The sequence below is a fragment of the Trachemys scripta genome, chromosome 7 (genome assembly GCF_013100865.1).
Source record: "Trachemys scripta elegans isolate TJP31775 chromosome 7, CAS_Tse_1.0, whole genome shotgun sequence".
Taxonomy (NCBI): Eukaryota; Metazoa; Chordata; order Testudines; family Emydidae; genus Trachemys; species Trachemys scripta.
The window spans coordinates 26,679,591-26,698,414 of record NC_048304.1 but is presented as its reverse complement, the minus strand read 5'-3'; the positions used below and the strand labels follow the sequence as shown (position 1 = coordinate 26,698,414).

Below are 18,824 nucleotides of genomic sequence, written 5' to 3'. Positions count from 1 at the left end.
GGCTCTTTGGCTTTGACATGCCACTGTGGCATCCTTTCCATGACCTATCCCTAGAGTGTGATATGCTTTTCATTTCACATCGAGGCATGCCAAATGTTACAGAACATTGCAGTCCCCTTTCATGCTTTTATAAGCAATTCACATCCACTTGTTTTCTCTCATACTTCTGATGATGAAACCATTAAATGAATGTTTAATTTACATTAGTAACTTTTGTTAATTCATACTTGTAATGACATTAAAATCAATATTTCATCTGTCACAGATGTTAACAGCGATGTGGATGGGTGCAATTGATTCATTGTTCTATGGACACATACTCACAGAGATTGTCATAAATTCTGCGTGTCTCTAAGTGCTGGATTTTACACAAAATCTTTCAGTTATGTCAAAGATGGGGAAAATCACAAGCAGGAAGAGAGCTCCCTATTTACTATGCATCTGAGGAGGTTCCTATAAGTTGTTTATTACAGCAAGCACTATGCATATTGTATATTTTACACTCATAAAAAATAGCACAGTTACACTCATGCTGGTTGGAATATCGAAATAGCGAATATGCTGAACTTCAACCTCCAACTTCTTGGGAAGCCACAACCTTTGGAGGGGATAATTGGTACATGGGGTCTCTGGATGGGTGGAGATGTCTTACTTCACTTTTGAGAGTACAAAGAGTGCTGTAGCACAAGTAGCCCCTCAAATGCATAGGTTGTTTCACTTTCTGGGGCTAAATGTGCAGATCTCAGTCCAGAATCAAAATCTAATTGTTTAAGCATCCTGTTGAATGTATAGTCTCCTTTTCCTTGCATTGTTTATCCCACCATCTGTTATACTGTATGTGTACACTTCCCTATTTTCTCTTCTCCCAACTATGCCGTCGTTTTGTACCACCGCCTGATAAAATCCTTACAAAGTTTTACAGTGTTTCTTGCCTTTATGCTCCTTTGTCTGGAATGTATTTTAATGACCCCCTCCCTCCCTCCTCTCCCCTCTCCTCCCCTTCCCCCTTTTAAATTTTATTTTGCTGCCTATTTTGTGGGCAGACCCTGTTGTATTTCACCATTTTATTCTGGTGTGTTTTCTTCTTCTAGTCAAGCAGTTTTCTGTTCTTCTCTTAGAATTACACTTTATGACTACCAGGCCATGTGTAGAACAAACAAAGAGAGTAGCGACAGTGCCCATAGCTTACTGGACGTAAGTATAGTTAACATTATGAGCACCCTTCCATTAAATCACCAGAAAATTGTTGCAAATATATATATACATATGATGTAATATTTTGATTGTAGTTATCACAAGCCTATTATTGCTATTTGGAGCTATTAAAGCTCTTACATTTATCGTACCATCCCATCCCATATGAACAATGGTTCTATATCAATAAATCCACTGTGTTAAGTATTTACGGGTCCAAACTCTTGTACGGTAGCTTTTTCCACTAGCACTACTAATGCTAAGAGTCTGTCAGCATGTTATTTGTTCCATTATGAACACCTACTCTCATAACTTTCTAAATTAACTATAAACATTTGCTTTAGGCAAAGATCTGGAATTTTTAAATATATAATTTGTTAAAAAAAAAGGTTTGGGAGGTTTTAATTATAGGGTGGTTGGTTTTGTTAAAGCCTTCAAGTTAATGTTTTCTGCACCTTGTTTTGCACTTCTGCAGTAAACGGAACAACAGATTGATTTTTTTCTAAAGTGGAATTTCACTGACCACTTAAACCTTGTTCCTGTAACTAGCTCTGCATACAGATCCCTGTGCCTTCTCAGAACCCAAAGTGAAGTCAAATGTGTTCCACTTGAGCAGACCCCTGGTCACTAAGGGATCAGGGCTGGCAGTTAATAATTTTAGGATGTTTTATAATACAAAATATTCATATGTTTTTTTAAGCCAGAATGGACCATTAGATTGGATGTATATAGTTGAATCATCTCATTAATATTACAAAATGAATTGTTTTTAACCAAATTCGTTAGTATTTAGCATGAAAAATGTGTATATAAAGGCTGCAACAAAATAATTCCAAAACTGAAGGGCCCTATTCACTGATATCAGACTCTAGAAAAAGTTATTACACAGATTTCTTTTTAAATGTACCTGAGTACAGCTATACAAGCTAAACCTAATAGTTCTGTCAGCATAATTACTTAAACGGCTAGGTAAATATTTAAATATTATGGTGATTTCCAAATATCTGTGTATAACTTTTATGCCCTGTTGAATAATCATATGCATTTTACAACATTTTCATTTATGTATTTGCATGAACCCACATATTTTTAAATACCTGAAAATATGGAATTGCTGTACACATCAGCCTAAGCATTTCCAAGCAAAGGCCTGACCTTAGAGACACTTACTGTCATAATGGGACTATATAGCACTATGCAAAGCAGTAAGTGTTTTCAGGATCAAGTTGTAAGCTCTCAGCTAAATGATATGGGATGTTCTGAATCAGATTTAGATGAGAGACATAAAATGTCTGTAAAGTAACAGCAATGGGAAAACATCAAAAAGGTTTTTTGGGGGGAGGCAGGGGGTCAGTTCAGTCTGGATCAGCATCCCAGAATGGTGAGCTGTACTATCCTAACCTCTTTGGTATGCAAAAATTATATCCCAAAAGCAGGCATTTTTGCAAGAGATAGTCATTACTCCCTATTTCTGGTCACACTGGGAATATTGGAAGAAAAACCTTTCTTGGAAAATTGTGGCATATACTGAGACATGTGGTGAACATTTTCTATCAAAGATAACCATAGGCAAAGCTTCACTTAGAGTTTATTTTATCTCTGCTGGTTCACCCATCTCTAATTATCATGATTGTAATGAAAGTGTAAAGAAAATGTAGGCTGAGAAGTTAGGGCCAGATTTTAAAAAGCAGCTCATTTGTGTCTTGGCCCACAGCTTTGCACATGCAAATCGCCTATTAGGCACCTTACAGTACAATTTGCACATACACATACTGTTCATGTTCACATATGTGCTATATTCCCACCTCAGAATTACATGTGTACAATTGCAAGCACAAGTAAGGCTTGAGGCCCTGTTGAAAGTTTAGGACTGTGTGTGCCTTTTCATATTTTAAATAGCGCAGAAGTGGAACACATGCATCACAATATGCACAAGTCTTAAAGAGACAGTGTTCCACCATATCATCCGCTCAGGACAAGTGACTGTGCAAAGTAGGAGATGGGGCACAGTCAGGATTTGTAGAATATGCCTGTAGACCATGGGATTAAAATAATAGAGGTTAGAAATGGACAAGAGACCTATAGATCATCCAGTTAATTTTAAAAGTCCCAAGTAATGAGATTTTTGGCCCTTCCCTTGTAGGACTATTCCACAGCCAAATAGGTCTCATAATAAAGAAGTTTTTTTCCTGATATTCAGCCTGATTTTTCCTTATCTTAATGTCACCCACTAACTTAAAATTATACCTCCATGAGCCAAACTAATAAACCAGTGTTAACAAGGGACCTGTGCAAGGATAAGGGCCACCCAGGTGGATCCCTTCGCAAGATCATGACATTAAATGATTCCTCTCCCTCTTTGGTGTTAGGATCTTTCATCTATAGATAGATATAGATAGGCAGTCAGTACAGCTGGTTTAAAAAAATGTCAGAACAAGTTTTCCATCAGAAAATGAAGTTTAGTCAAAATCAAACATTTCATGGGAAAGTGTCAATTGCCATGACATTTTCACCAGGAAAACATCTAAATGAATAACTTCGCCTTTCTTGTTTCATTTTGATGCTATGGCAAAATTTCAATAGCATCAAAATATTTCAATTCAGAACTTTTGAAACATTGTTTTGATAATGTTGGAACATTTTAATTATTTTTTTATATTAGGTTAAATAATATTGTATTTATTTTTATATTGTTTTGACATTATCAACATGAAGTGATTCAACATTATGGAAAAAATCAATTTTTCAGAATAAAGGATTTTCAGAGTATTTTTTGTGTGTGAAACTACGGAATGTTCCAATTTTGAATTAAAACAATTTTGAACTGTCTGAATTTCCCACTGAATGGAAATTTCATTTTCTGACCAGCTCCCCTTTGGTCATCACTTAGCTCTTTAGTTCATTTATTTTTTCCTATAAATCAGTCCTTCATAGGTCAAGATCATGTTGGTCTCAGGTTATATTTAAAGTCCTTGCTAGTTCTGCACCACTTCAGCATCCCATTCTAGCAGTGATGTCACATACACTATACTGCAGTTGGCTGTGGGTTGACCAGCCATGTGCCAAAACCCCCTCTGTGGTCTCTGAAAGCTTCAGTTGGGAAGTTACTGCTGCTCAAAGCTGCAATAACTCATGTAAATTGTATCTTAAATTCCCCTTCCCTAAGAGAGGAAATGCTGTATATAGCATCCTCTGTGTGATGAAGGTTGTTCTGTTTCTCTCTGCACAGCATATACCTAGGGGAGAACATGACTCCGAGCTCTTAAAAAATGGCATTGTTTAGTTAAACATCCTCCTCACCTGCCAGAAATCAGAAATAAAACAGTTTAAGCTGACATTCCATTCCTTTTCCATTGCGCCTAGGTATTCCAGATGTTACTGCAATGGGGACCTTAGTAAGGTGCTGATTCAGCAAGGTTCTTAAGCATATGCATGACTTCAAGCATCTGAGTAGTTCCATTATAGTCAATGGGACTATGCATATGCTCAAAGTTATGCCTTGATGCTTTGTCATCTAAAAGAAGAACTCAGAACATCTTACAGAGCTGAAAGATCTATGCACAAATATGTGAGAGAATGGACTTCTGTATGTCAGATTTCAGAAAACTAACTATTCTGCATGGGTTACCCAAAATGAATATTCCTATTGATATTTTATGTAAAATATTTAAAATGTGTACAACATAATAAACACCAAAATTATCAATTTATTTCAATTTAAAATAATTTAATTATCAGTTTAATTAATTTCCCACAAAATATAGGAAAAAATAATAAATATTTTAACACTCTGAATATTCCCTAGTGCTGGGCTTTCAAAAAGGCACAGATGACTTCACATAGAAAAAGTAAATTCAAGCTGTGTCCGTTTTCCTATCCCAATTACAATGAAGGGCAGTGAGGTGAGGAATAGAGATTTACATTGCAGAGAGGCAACTCTGTGAATTACAATTTGAAAACACTTAAGTGATCTATCAGTACTACTCCCTCCACATTAGCCTAGGAAATAGTAGCCCCTAGAGGTAAAATATTTAAGTATCATTTGCAGAACTTCCTTGTTTCTCAATGATAACTCCTACATGGGATCACGTTTGTTTTACTTGTAAAGCACATTTCATGACTGTGTAGTTTGAATGTTTTAAAATGTTGCCATTGAGATATAGTATCTTACTTTTTAATCTCCTAGATAAAGCTGTGCTACTTTTTGACATGATACCCATATGTTTCAAATACCATTGTCTTTATATAAAGCCTTCAGTTAAGGTACAAATACTGTATGTTTTACCTTTTTATTAAATGAGTTGCTTCTCTTCAGCCTTATAATGCCTTCTTTGCTGCAGTAAAATGGATAATGACTGAACTTGTCGTGTAAGTAAATTTTGTCAAGAATTTAAAGAATATTTATACTTTTTTGTCCTACATACTGAATTATTTTAAAAAAATGTTATTAATTCACTAACATTTTTCTTTACTATTAAATCTCTGGTGTAAAAGTCTTAGAAAATATATAATATAGGAATGTATAATTGCAACTTTTAATAAGTTATTCATGGTTGCCACTTATATCCTTATGTCTTTGCTTAGCAGTCTAGCAGCTTGCAATACGCAAACCAAATTTATTATTGTGGTTACTGTTAAATTTAACATGAATGTCTGGCTGTTTTTAGTGCTGCTTGGGTGGGCTGTAGTCAATAGAACAAACTGTCTTAGTGATTCATTGTGTTATTTCGTGATTTCGTAAAGTATTCTATAAGTTGGACCCTTTAAAACTTATGCCAGATCAAGGTGTGCTTGTCACATGTTATTTAATTGTTGACTTTATCTAATCCCCACAATGTTTTAAATGAACATAGATGATGCATTAGTGGGCATGGACTTTTGAAAGAAATTGGACCTATTGCCTAAAAAAACACATGGAAGAATCACACAAAAGGAAGAAGAGCTTTAAAAAAATCTATTTTGTGTTATTATGGAAACAAATCACTTAGAATATTCTAAGATGTGTGTTTTATTATTGTACTTTTCAGACAGCTCAATTGCAGGCTTAAATGTAATCTCTCCATAAATAGGAAGCAATCTTTTCTTGTAACTATTTTGTTTTAATTGAAAAGTATTATGAGCTTTTGAAAAGACAGTTTGATGTGTGATCTTGGAAACTGTAATTAATTGTCTTTTAACAGTCTGCAGAATTGAAATACATCTCTCAAAGTAAATATCAGAAAAAAATCATATTACAAATGAGATTTTCTTGCTGGTTGTAACAACATAAAAAATTGCAAGAAACCCACTTCTCCTCTTCTGAATTTGAAAATTTGTAGTCTCTTGTCATTAAGGTTGACTTTGCATGTTGGTTTCACATTAATTATATTCATAATAAAAGCTTGATACATTTCAGTTGACTTTTTTAATAGTAAACCTTCAGCATATTTTCATGGGCTAATGTATTTTCTTGATAGATAGATAGATAGATAGATAGACAGACCAAAAAACAAAACAAAACTAGTTAGCCACTGATTAATCAAGTCTGTTCTCCGACTAGAAGTAAAATAATATTTTATTATTTAGGATCCTGGAATAAGCATAAGAAAGTATTTTATTTGTATTTCTGTATCATGGCCAGGAAAGTTCTAACCATATGGCTTTTTACTAGAGAATCAAAATATTCTGAATGATGAAGAATAACTATAAATAATGGTCAACTGTAAAATTGCTGTGGGGTGCCATGCACTGGGAATTTTAATGAGCTTTCTCATGTAAAAGCTCTTGATTATAAAATGATGTAGCTACAATATCTTGATAGTGTTAATTTCAGAATAACTTTTCACTGGCAAGAGAAAGCCTAGTGAAAATATAACAATAGCAAAAGATAACTCAGGAGTTATGCCAGCAGCTTGAACATCAGTTTCTTGTTTGCTTTTATTTGAAATGGGGTGAATGGTATCACTGTACTGACAGTTTAAAGATGGAACACAGAGCTAATATTTTGAAGATGTTCTATGTAATAAGATGAGACATTTTGATCATTTCTTTAGATTCTTGGTGGAATTTAATTTGTGCAGTTGGTGGCACTCAGATTTAACAGCAAAAGGTAAGTGTAAATTGTGCTTAGGCTCCTAATGAAAAACATTCTCGATTTAATGGCACTTTTAATATTAAAATATACATTGTGTTTTATTTACTATATTAATAATATTAATGGTATATTTTTGTCTGTCATAATATTATATTATCTTTCAGCCTTTATTATGATAGTTTAGGACTTAGTTATTTTACATATATCTGTGTGTGTGCTTATGTGTATTTTTAATACTGCAGTGAAATTACAATGTATTATCATAAAAACAGAACTTAAAATGCATGTGATATATAAATAATATTAAGGATGATTTTGTGAAGGTGATTTTTAGAAAAAACAGAATACAATAAAACAAGATGAATTTTTCCTGTTCCAATATTTTTTTCTTTTCTAAATTAAAAACAAAAAAATCTTCCTGCTTAAAGCATCATCATTAGTCTCATTCTGTTTATAGCACATATTGTATAGAGCTGGTCAAAAAATTTCTGATGGAATGTATTTTCTATTGGAAAATGCTGTTTCATCAAAATAAAAACATGCTGTGAGAATGTGTCAATTTAACAATTTCATTTAGGAAAAAAACTTGAAAAAAATTTTTTTTTTGATACGGTCTAAATATTCCATTTTGACCTTGTCAGAACAGAGAGCTTTAATTTTTTGTTGTTTCAAAATGACTTTATTTTAAAATTTATTTTATTTTATAGTAACACTTTTATAACCTATTATAATTTATAACAAAGTTGAAACTGGAACAAAATGTTTAGATTTTATGGAATCAGATTTTTTTTTTTTTTTAAAAAAGTCAACATTTTTGTTTCATGGGAACTTGCTATTTATTTTGTTCTGATTTGGAATGAAAACAAATTTCAGAATGTCAGAATTTCCTGCAGAATGAAAATTCCAAGTTTTGATCAGCTGTTATATATATATATATATATATATATATATATATATCCTTTTTGATACTTCGGAATTGCTGTATGATAATTAGTAAGGATAGTGCTATTAAACTGTTTATTACAGTAGGTATCTTAAAAATTTGTCATTTGCCACTATAACAATTAAAACATTCTCCATTTCAAGGCCCAGATCCTGAGTTGCTGATAGCACAGTTTAGGAGCAAGGGGTGCACATGTAACCTTTAATTCACCTTTTACATTCCTTTGATCCTGGATGGATTCTGTTGTCTCCTCCTGCACATACCCAGGAGCCTAGTAGTTCAGGCACTCTCCTAGGACGGGGGAAGACATGGGTTCAGTTCCCTTCTCTGGAGCAGGGATTCAGTCTTCCCAGGTGAGTGCCCTTACCACCAGACTATAGTGTATTCTGTGGTGGATCTCTCTCAATCTCACCTATTGAAGCTGTTCCACTTTGTATAAATAATTAAATGGTCATTAGCCCAGGGACTTGATCTTGGATCTCCATCCTCCTAGCTGGGTTGCCTAATTACCAGACAGTAGAGCTTTGTTCTCTCTGGTCCAATGATTACTCATGTATTTTATAAGAATTTGAACAGCTTCAGCGTGTGACACTGGGAGACCCAGGTGGTAAGGGTGCCTTCCTGGAAGCGGGGGAGAGTTCAAGTACTAGCTCTGGAGCAGGAATTCAAACCTGGGTCTCAAACATCGCAAGTGAGTGCCCTAACCATTGTTGTTAAGGATACCACCATCCCCTGCTCTGGTTTTGTTAATCTAGCTCTTTGCTTTTATTTTAAAAAAGGCTTAAAATGCTCAGAAATCAAATGTTTCTTTTGTCCCAAAACACAATTTGTGTCTGTTTGTTTTTTGATTTACCAAAAAGTCTGAATTTTCATTTTTGGTTAGGGTTGAACTGATTTTTCCCCCCATTTTTCTGGAACTTCCAGAAAACCAAAAAATCAATTATTTGACCACCTCTAGTCCTGATGCAGCCTATCCAAATGGTGCATGCATCACATTTGAAGAGTTGACTTTATAATTAGTACCTCCCTTTGTTAAATGTCTATGTAAGTAAATGCCTGCTTTGGTTTGTAGGTATGTTCTAGCTACCAAACACCACTAATAATATTAACTTGCAATTTTCTTTTTTCCCCTAAAACCAAAAGTTTACCATTACTTTACTGAATAAATACAGTATGAATGAGGGACATCCATTCATGTTTTAGCAAAAAATGTTGCATGTAATTATACACCTCACCTGCTCCATTTCCTTAATGAATAGGAGTATAGAAAGTACCCACTCATCTTGCTTATTGAAAAGCTATCATTTTTATCTAACTAGCTTACCTAATTAGAATTTGGTGGTCTGGCAGTCATTTGGAAATTGGCTTGCATTACCCAAGATAAATGAAAGAAAAAGTATTCTGAAAAGCAAATGTTGAGGTATGTTCTTATTCAGATGCCACAGCATTGCTCCCATTAGTACTATTGAGAGTTACAGTGATCATGAATATACCTCACTAAATTGAAACCAAAGAACTCGTGCAGTAGCAACAAATTCCTTTGCCTTTCTTAACAATGCCTCATAGATCATAGTGATTTTCAGTCCCTCTGGGGTAAAATTCCTTGCTGCCCAAAATATGATAAGTATATTTTGTGCATTATTATTGATACCAAACCTGCTCCAATCACCTGCTAGCTCATCAACTTCATGGTAGGAGAAATATTTCTACCTGCAGCATGGAGCCCCATAACCTCTCTGACACTTGTGAATTAAAGACAGGAGATAGCTTCCTAAACCTTGGGCCCCTCAATCAAGGAACCAGAGAAATCTGAAACTTTCCAATCCCTGGCAGCCTCTTCGTAACCTAGGTCTGTTGATACATGAGGGAGTAGGGCTCCAGAATCATAGGTGGGGATCACACCAACCACTCTCGGGCAGCAAGTATTCTCCACCCCAAATAGAGAGAACAGGAAGGAACGGCAGGATGGTGCAGATCCTTGCCAGTTAACCTCATCTAGGTGGCCAGACCCCAAAAAGTGGTCCCTGACAGAGGCAGGACCCTACAATGTCAGGTGATTCCCCCACTTCTCTAGTTTTCATGCCTTTGATTATAAAGATTTTTTCCATCATAAATTCCTGACTAGTGTAAAATGAATTTAATTTTCAAATCTACTTAATTATTTAAATGTAAATCTTACTCATGAAGCATGATGCACAGGTTTCTGTGGATCAGATATTTCCCACTCTGTAAAACAGTGTCAGATTACCTCCATAGATGCAAGACACAGAGGCCTGGTCTACATTCCAAAATTAAGTTGACCTAAGTTAGGTTGAGGTACAGCCCCGCAATCATTATTGCGGTTTCTCATGTCCACACTAGCTCCTTCTGTCAGTGGAACATGTCCTCACCTGGAGCGCTTTCTCCGACTGAAGTGGGGCACTGACAGCTAGAGCCTCCCCATCCCAGAGTTGACAGCTGGAGACCCCCTCACCTCTGGCCCGGTGCCAGGACCCCTGGTGCCAGGGCTGGCGGCCCGGACTGCCGCCACCTCCCGGTAAGGGATTGGGGGAGGGGAGGGGAGGAGAGCCTGAAACTTGCCGCCTCCCAGTGAGGGATTTCCCCCCCCCCCAACGTAATGCCTTGCCAGGGGGCAGCCAGCCTTGGGCTCTCTTCCCTCCCAAAATAAATCCCTCATCAACAGGTGATGTAACACAAACACTGCATCACCTGAACTACACCCACTTAAGTGCTACGCCTCTCCTGGAGGTGGGGTTATTAGATTGATGTAGTGAGTGACTTACATGGGTGGGAGGCCCATTGTAGTGTAGACACTTACATAGTTAGGTCAACGTAAGCTCATAGGTGCTGGAACTAGGGGTGCTGCTACACCCCCAGGCTTGAAGTTGTTTCCATTATACACAGAGTTTACAGTTTGATTCATTAACTCTCTGCACCCCCACTATAAAAATTCTTCCAGCACCCCTGTGTAAGCTGCCTTACAATCGACCTAACTCTGTAGTGTAGACCAGGCCAGAGGTCAATTTTTCAAAAGCACAACATGACTTAGGAGCCTACGTACCGTTTTCAAAAGTGCCTGTATAAAAAAGGATGAGACATATCATATTAATCTCCCCCTCTCCCTGTCTTCTCATCTCCCTCCAACAATACCCTGCCTAAGTTTGATGCACATGAGAAAATGTGTTTTTGTTTGGCATGTAAAAAATATTATAGTTCAGAGAGATATATCCTACTCTCTCTTTGACTTACAAACCCAACTTTACAATAATTCCCTGACTGATCTGCAGTAGGCTTACCATTGGCTCTAAAACAATCTTGAGTGGAGAAACTCTGGAGTCCATGAGCCTGTTCAGTGTAATCTATCTTTGCATAATTGATAGTCAGTTTTCCCACATAGCAATTAGTTGAAGATATGTCTAGAGGTTGTGTTTGCACATATAAGGAGTAAAATATGATCCATTGAATAAGTCACTAGAGTGGCAGATAAGGAGCCCTGCATTCCATTCTCAGCTCTGTCACTGTTCTGTGGTTTGACTATGAACAAGTCACATCACTGCTGTGTGCCTCAGTTTCCCCATCTGTAAAATGGGAATAGTGATACTTGTAAAGCACTTTGAGGGATCTGTGGATGAAAAGTGCTATGGAAAGTTAAGTATTATTATGTTCTGGAAGGAAAAAAGCCAGATATAGAAGACATTCAAAAACTGAACATCACTTCTTGATGAGATCATTTTTTTTTTGTCCCCTACAGCCTTTCTATGTGAGTTCCGAGACAATGCAAAATCTCCAGGGTTACCCTCCACAGAAATGATATGTTGACTTCAATTGAATGTACAGTGCCTTAATTAGGGGTACTCCAACAAATATATTTAAATACAATTATCAAGGAGAATTAGAAAGTAGATGTGTATACTTGAAAAGCAGCAGCTGGTTTCACTTGAGCCTATCCATAGTGTGAAAACAAAATCTTATCCATAAATGAAAACTAGCTTGGCTAAGGGTAAATCACAAATAACTATGATACGGTTTATGTCTTATAAAATTACATCCCCCAGCTAAAAGGGTTTTGTTAATTAAAAAAAAAAGCATTTTGCACTGCCTAGGAAATATCACAGGGTGGCAGAAGCTGAGTATCATTTCCATTCACTGTAAGCTGTTTGGTACAGTAGCTCGCATTGTTGAGAGTTTTTGTGTGCTTGTTCTTCCCAAGTAACATTAAGATATTTTTATATGCCTATAGCACAGAGATTGAAACAAACCCTAGAGCCTTGTGATACTGAATATCCAGCTTTTGTTTCTGAACGCACTATAAAGGAGACCACGGGAAACATTGCTTGTGATGACTGTTTCAAGTAAGCCCTTTCAATTTTTTATACAACGGTTTGTGACAAACCAGATAAACTGAGATTTTTAAGTTTATGTTGAAGGATATGCAGTTCTAGCTTTTACATTATGTCTTGTCCATCAATGACTGGATGCCATTTCTCTTGGTAGCGTAGGGGTCATGTAACTGTTTAATGTTCTGAAATTAAAGCAAGGGATATTATACTGTACCAGAAAATGCTGGATAGGTCCAGGCTTCTAGTGACTGAAGAAGTTCTTTGCAATGGTATAAGTTTTAGGTCAATGACTGGAGACCAGACTTGTGCAATATCCTAAAAAAGGGAGAATTATTTACTGATTTATATACAAATGAAAGGTCAAGGCAGTTAGTTGTCCTATAAGCAAAACAACAACTTAGGAATCCACTGGCTTTTGGTGCAGTGGTATCTGGATGTTCTGTTTGACTCTCCAATACTCTCGCCATATTGTTGTTAAGCTGAAAAGCATGGGAGAGGAGTAAAGATCTTTTCCCAAGCTTTAGTGCTGGGAAGCTGAGCTGACAATGGACAAGTCTGGCACACATTAGACATCCCTTGGTTGCTTGTACTATTTCTATAGTAGACTAGACCTTCCAAGGGTTAAAAGAAGTACTTCAAAGAAAATTAATTCGTCCCAACTTCCCCCCCAAAAAACTAATATTCTTGCTCATTGCATTTAGTGTCTCTCTAAATCGATGTAACTATAATAAGAAAATGTCGCTTAACAGTATATTATAATTAGAATGTTGCTTAGTTACTGACTATAAATATAGTTTATGCAAATGATTATATCAACTTTGTATACTTAGTGATGGTTTCTGTTTTTTAATTTAACTTTCCCTATGCTGAGATATCGTTGTAACAAAACACAGTAATATTTGCAATAGTATCCTTTCTATCACAGAAATGCCAAGAAGAACTAGAGCAATCAAAATTTCTACCTTCTTTGATTTGTTTGGTTCAGAAAGAAATTGTTATAGCTTACTTCCTCCATCCTAAGCCAGTATGCAGTTAGTAACTAAGGGTGAAATCCTGGCCCAATTGAAGTCAATGTGTGTAGGATTTCACTCTAAACTTTCATTTCAACCCATTTCAACACACGTGCTTTGTAATAACCTGAACATCTTTAAAAAAAATAAGTGAGTGAATCCCTGGGATATAATTTATAAAGTGATAATTTGAAGGCACTTTAGTTACAGTGAAAAAACTTCTGAATCTGAAAAATCTATCTTTCTTACTGTAAAGGGTGAAGCACACACAGCAATGTGGCCAGTGTTGTGTTGGAGCTAGTAAGTGAAATGTCAAAAGTGTTTGGTTCACACACTTATTGTGGGGGGTCAGCCAGATGGTATGCCAGAGGCATCCAACCTTTAACATATTTAGGGACAAATTAATAACATGTCAGAAGCCTAAGAGATATTTTTAATTCTTATAAAGTATAAAAGATTGCAACATCACTCATCTTTACTGCAAAGGTGGAAATTGAAAGTCTCAGAACTTAATATTCTGTATTGATCTGAGAACAGACCACTTCGATCAAAACATATGATCTCATGCTGGAACCTGTAACCGGTGGGCTACACCTTTGTATTAAGGATGAGGACTGCTGCGAACCATATTGTAGAACTTGGGGGTTAGGGGTGCATTTTGGTCACCCCATAGCTTTTTGAGGACTTAAGACATGCTGAAAATGAATATTCACTTCTAGTTCATTTCTGGTTATCATTTAGTTATAAGAAAACTATTGCAGTCATGTCAGAGCAACTCTTTTTATAAGGCTTTTGGTGACAGAAATAGTCTTAGTTTATAAACTAATCCTGCAGAACACTTTCATTGTAACAATCGGTCCTATTGCATGCAAAGTACAAAATCAAGAAAATCAAGCCATTATGTTTCCACATAGCAAACTCCACATTGTTATATTGCCATATTTTGCTTGATGTCAACAATGTAGAATTAAAACAGTATTGCTTTATCATCATTACTCAGAGGATTAGTGAGAGCACGCACAACAAATTATTTTCTCACATACATTTTGTTTAACATTGCAAAAAGGCTTGATTCCATTAGAAAGAGATTAATTTAACGGGACCAGATTTTCAGGCTGCGTAGGTAATTTCAGGGCAAAGGAAATGACTTTCAAAAAATAACATAATTCTGCAAAACTTGGACAGCAATGAGTTGGAAACTGAGTTTAGTGAAAATTATAGTATTTTAAAAATAATGTGCTAAGATTATTTTCATAGAAAAACATTTTATGTTCCACAGTGGAACAAAAAACAAAACAAAACAAAAAACCACCACAACCAAATCTATGTTAGTTACCAACTGTTCTCAAGGCACCCATTATTTTTCTCCACAAGCAAGGGCAAAACATAGAGAAATAATCCCGAAGAACTGTCAGATTCTCATGGGAACACTCTTCGTTATGCAGCTTACCCACTGACTGTCATCAACAATCTACAAAGTGCATCTAAGATTGTACTCTGCACTGGTTACCAAATGTTTTGCTATAACCCAAGCAGCTTTCCCAGAATAGCTAAGGAATTTGACCCAGAGTCTTTTGTGGGCCTACATCTTATGACCCATTTTTCAGTTTCATGGCTTTAGTACAGTAAATATTTTTACAAGGAAGCATATTGCTCAATATTATTAATTTAAGAGTGGTGTCTCATTTGCTCCAAGTAAGGGTCCAATGTTACAGGGTGCTGCGTGCCCTCAACTTCCACTGCCTTCAATGGGACTTGAGGGTGTTCAGTGCTTCACGTGATTGGATGCTAAGGGTTTCAATACAGCTCCCACAGAGTCAGTAGGAGTCTTGCCATTGATTCTAATGTGAGATGGATCAGGCCATAAATGAGTATATTTATTTTACACATTGAGAGTGTATACATATACAGCGGGGTGGCTACTGGAAAAAGGTATTTGCAAATATTCAGTTGAATATACATCACAAATTTACTCCCATGGTATTCCCAACTCCTTTGTTTAATCTTCACATGCATTCGTATGAACAATTTTTGCTTTCAAGAACATTAAGAGAAAGTGAAAATGTCATGGATATTTACGCAAGTATTCAATATGGCAATATTACAACTATTCCATTGCAGGAAGGTTTGTACCACAAGTGACTCATTCAAGCCTTTCTCCGGTTTTATAAAAGTTTTGGTCAACCAGTTAGTGAAATGAAGCAATATTATTTGACTTACAAAAAGAATCACTCAGCACAAATATTGATTGTGAATAGAGCATACACAAAGCAAGAATCCTGCATGATATAACTTGATCTCAACTCTTATTGACTCATAAAGGACCTCAGGACCTTGCATGATTGAGTCCAATTTCAAGGCTGTAATTTGTTTGCATAAAATTTTCAAATAAATTTGAATATTAGGTACATGAATTAAAATCAAAGTGCTGGTGAATAAATCACAACTATTATAAAGGACTTCATCAAATATATAAATTGTTCACTCAGAAATAACTCAACTAACTCTATGGGCTTCTTTGAAAGTCCATTTAAGTCAATGGAAAGATGCCTATTGACTTCCATAGGATTTGGATCAGGCACTAAATGTGTGCATATGTATATAATATAATCTTGTATGTGTAAACTTGCTATAAAGAAACAAATAGTTCTTCAGGACAATTTGCAGTGTTTAAAATGTTTTTAAAATATAGGTTTTATTAAGAAAGTAGGAGCCTAAAAGAAAACAAGAATTAACATAAGAATGTCATTAGGGTCAGGGTTTGGCTGCCTCAACCAATAATTTTTTGACATTCAATATCCCACTGATTATTAAATTAATCTGTTATTGTAACAGCAATCAAAAACAAGTCAGACCATATTTTTGGGCATTTGAGATTGTCAACAAGAGTACAAAACTGAATGGTTTGTTTTTTTTACATGAAACGTTTTCATATTTTCCAGTAAGCTATTTCTTTCTTGTACACACACACAGTGTTGGGTTTTAAACTCAAATGACCGACTGTTAAATGTTCCACTGAATAAGAAGCAGCTGCAGTATTGGAAATAGTCAGTTGCTTAAAAGAGATAATGATTTATCAGTGGTAAGCAGCACTCTTCCCTCCGAGTCAGTACTGCACAGTTCCCAAAGACCTCAGTGTGGTTTTTAAGGGACACTATGCTGTTTGGATGTGATGTCTTTTAGATTAGACATTTAGATCCAGGGCTTACTAAGTAATTCACGCCCTATTCACAAATATAGGGTGTTACCCCAATCACTTAACCAAATTCTAATACAGGTAATTCTGTCCACCTAAATTCTACATCAGTTTCAGTTGACTACAATATTATTTTCTGGCTTCTGCTATGTTCTTTACCTACCTCACATGGGGATTGTGAGGCTTAATTAATGTTTATAAAGCGCTTTGAACTACTTGGATGAAAGGTCTCTTAGAAGTGCAAAGTGTTTATTATTATAACTTAGCGAGGAAGATAATATTTACGGTGCCAGAATTTGATAAACATGCCAGTATCAAACCTTTGCAGTATATCCCTGCTGATAAAATGTTCCTTTCTAATCTAATTATTTTTTCTACAGTTGTAAGCATTTTGTATTAAAATTCTGCTAATTTTGTTAGCTTCACTTAGAGATATACTATTCATTTTGGTATAAATTCAGGGACTTATGAACAGGGAGAGATCTCCTATTCTAGTATGTGTAGCAAATACCTCCTCTTCTTTTTACCTAGGTAGTAGATTTATAACTTGTATTTTCAAAATTGCATGCTTGCAGTTACTGTTAGTGAGTAGACAAATGGAACCATTTGAATGCATAGCTACCAAATTTGCACATGCAATTGTGGTAAATTGTGCGTGCAAATTAGGCAGCAGTCACATGCATGCTAATTTGAAAAACAGGACCTTTTCCTACTTTCTTCAGGTACAGTAATGACACACTGGACTTGGCTACAAGTCAAGGAGCCGGGTCTGCTCCTATTGACTTGAAAGGCAGAATTCCCATCAGTTTTCAATTGCAGCAGGATTGGGTTCAAGAGACTAACTGCACATTGACAAAATCCTGAGGAAATCTTCTCATCTCCATTTGGATTTCTTGTGCATAGTGTTAAGGTACAAAATAAAAAGAAATGTAAATAGAAAAAAAGCTATTTTTAGGGCTGTCAAGCGATTAAAAAAATAATCGCAATTAAAAAAATTAATTGTGATTAATCACACTGTTAAGCAGTCACAGAATACCATTTATTTAAATATTTTTGGATGCTTTCTACATTTTCAAATATATTGATTTCAATTACAACACAGAATACAAAGTGTACAGTGCTCACTTTATATATATTTTGATTACAAATATTTGCACTGTAAAAATGATAAAAGAAATAGCATTTTTCAATTCACCTGATTCAAGTACTGTAATGCAATCTCTTTATCATGAAAGTTGAACTTACAAATGTAGAATTATGTAGAAAAAACCCCTGCATTCAAAAATAAAACAATGTAGAACTTTAGAGCCTACAAGTCCACTCAGTCCTACTTCTTGTTCAGCCAGTCACTCAGACAAACAAGTTTGTTTACATTTGCAGGAGATAATGGTGCCCACTTCTTGTTTACAATGTCACCTGAAAATGAGAACAGATGTTTGCACGGCATTGTTGAAGCCGGTGTTGCAAGATATTTATGTGCCAGATGCGCTAACGATTCATATGTCCCTTCATCTTCAACCACCGTTCCAGAAGACATGCAACCATGCTGATGACGGGTTCTGCTCGATAACAGTCCAAAGCAATGCAGACCAACGCATGTTCGCTTTCATCATCTGAGTCAGATGCCACTAGCAGAAGGTTGATTTTCTTTTTTGATAGTTCGGGTTCTGTAGTTTCCACATAGGAGTGTTGCTCTTTTAAGACTTCTGAAAGCGTGTTCCACACCTCATCCCTCTCAGATTATGGAAGGCATTTCAGATTCTTAAACCTTAGGTTGAGCGTTGTTGCTATCTTTAGAAATCTCACATTGGTACCTTCTTTGCATTTTGTCAAATCTGCATGGAAAGTGTTCTTAAAATGAATAACATGTGCTGGGTCATCATCCAAGACTATAATATGAAATACATGGCAGGATGCAGGTAAAACAGAGGAGAAGACATACTATTCTCCCCCAAGGAGTTCAGTCAAAATATAATTAACGCATTATTTTTTTTAATGAGCATCATCAGCATGGAAGCATGTCCTCTGGAATGGTAGCCGAAGCATGAAGAGGCATATGAATGTTTAA

The 18,824-nt window shown here is 35.9% G+C and overlaps 1 protein-coding gene across 7 annotated transcripts in view; it reads left to right on the top strand.

The window, feature by feature from the left end:
- The window catches only part of CACNA2D3 (calcium voltage-gated channel auxiliary subunit alpha2delta 3), a 713,664-nt gene that overhangs the window by 676,252 nt on the left and 18,588 nt on the right, over positions 1-18,824 (top strand). For 4 of the 7 annotated variants that reach the window (XM_034776516.1, XM_034776515.1, XM_034776514.1 and 1 more), the window contains 4 exons: positions 1,119-1,194; positions 5,510-5,562; positions 7,227-7,282; positions 12,451-12,562. In XM_034776516.1, the coding sequence (XP_034632407.1) occupies positions 1,119-1,194; positions 5,510-5,562; positions 7,227-7,282; positions 12,451-12,562 (297 nt within the window). Of the gene's footprint in view, positions 1-1,118; positions 1,195-5,509; positions 5,563-7,226; positions 7,283-12,450; positions 12,563-18,824 lie in introns of those variants that run through there. The other 3 variants (XM_034776519.1, XR_004646516.1, XM_034776517.1) reach the window with 3 other exon arrangements.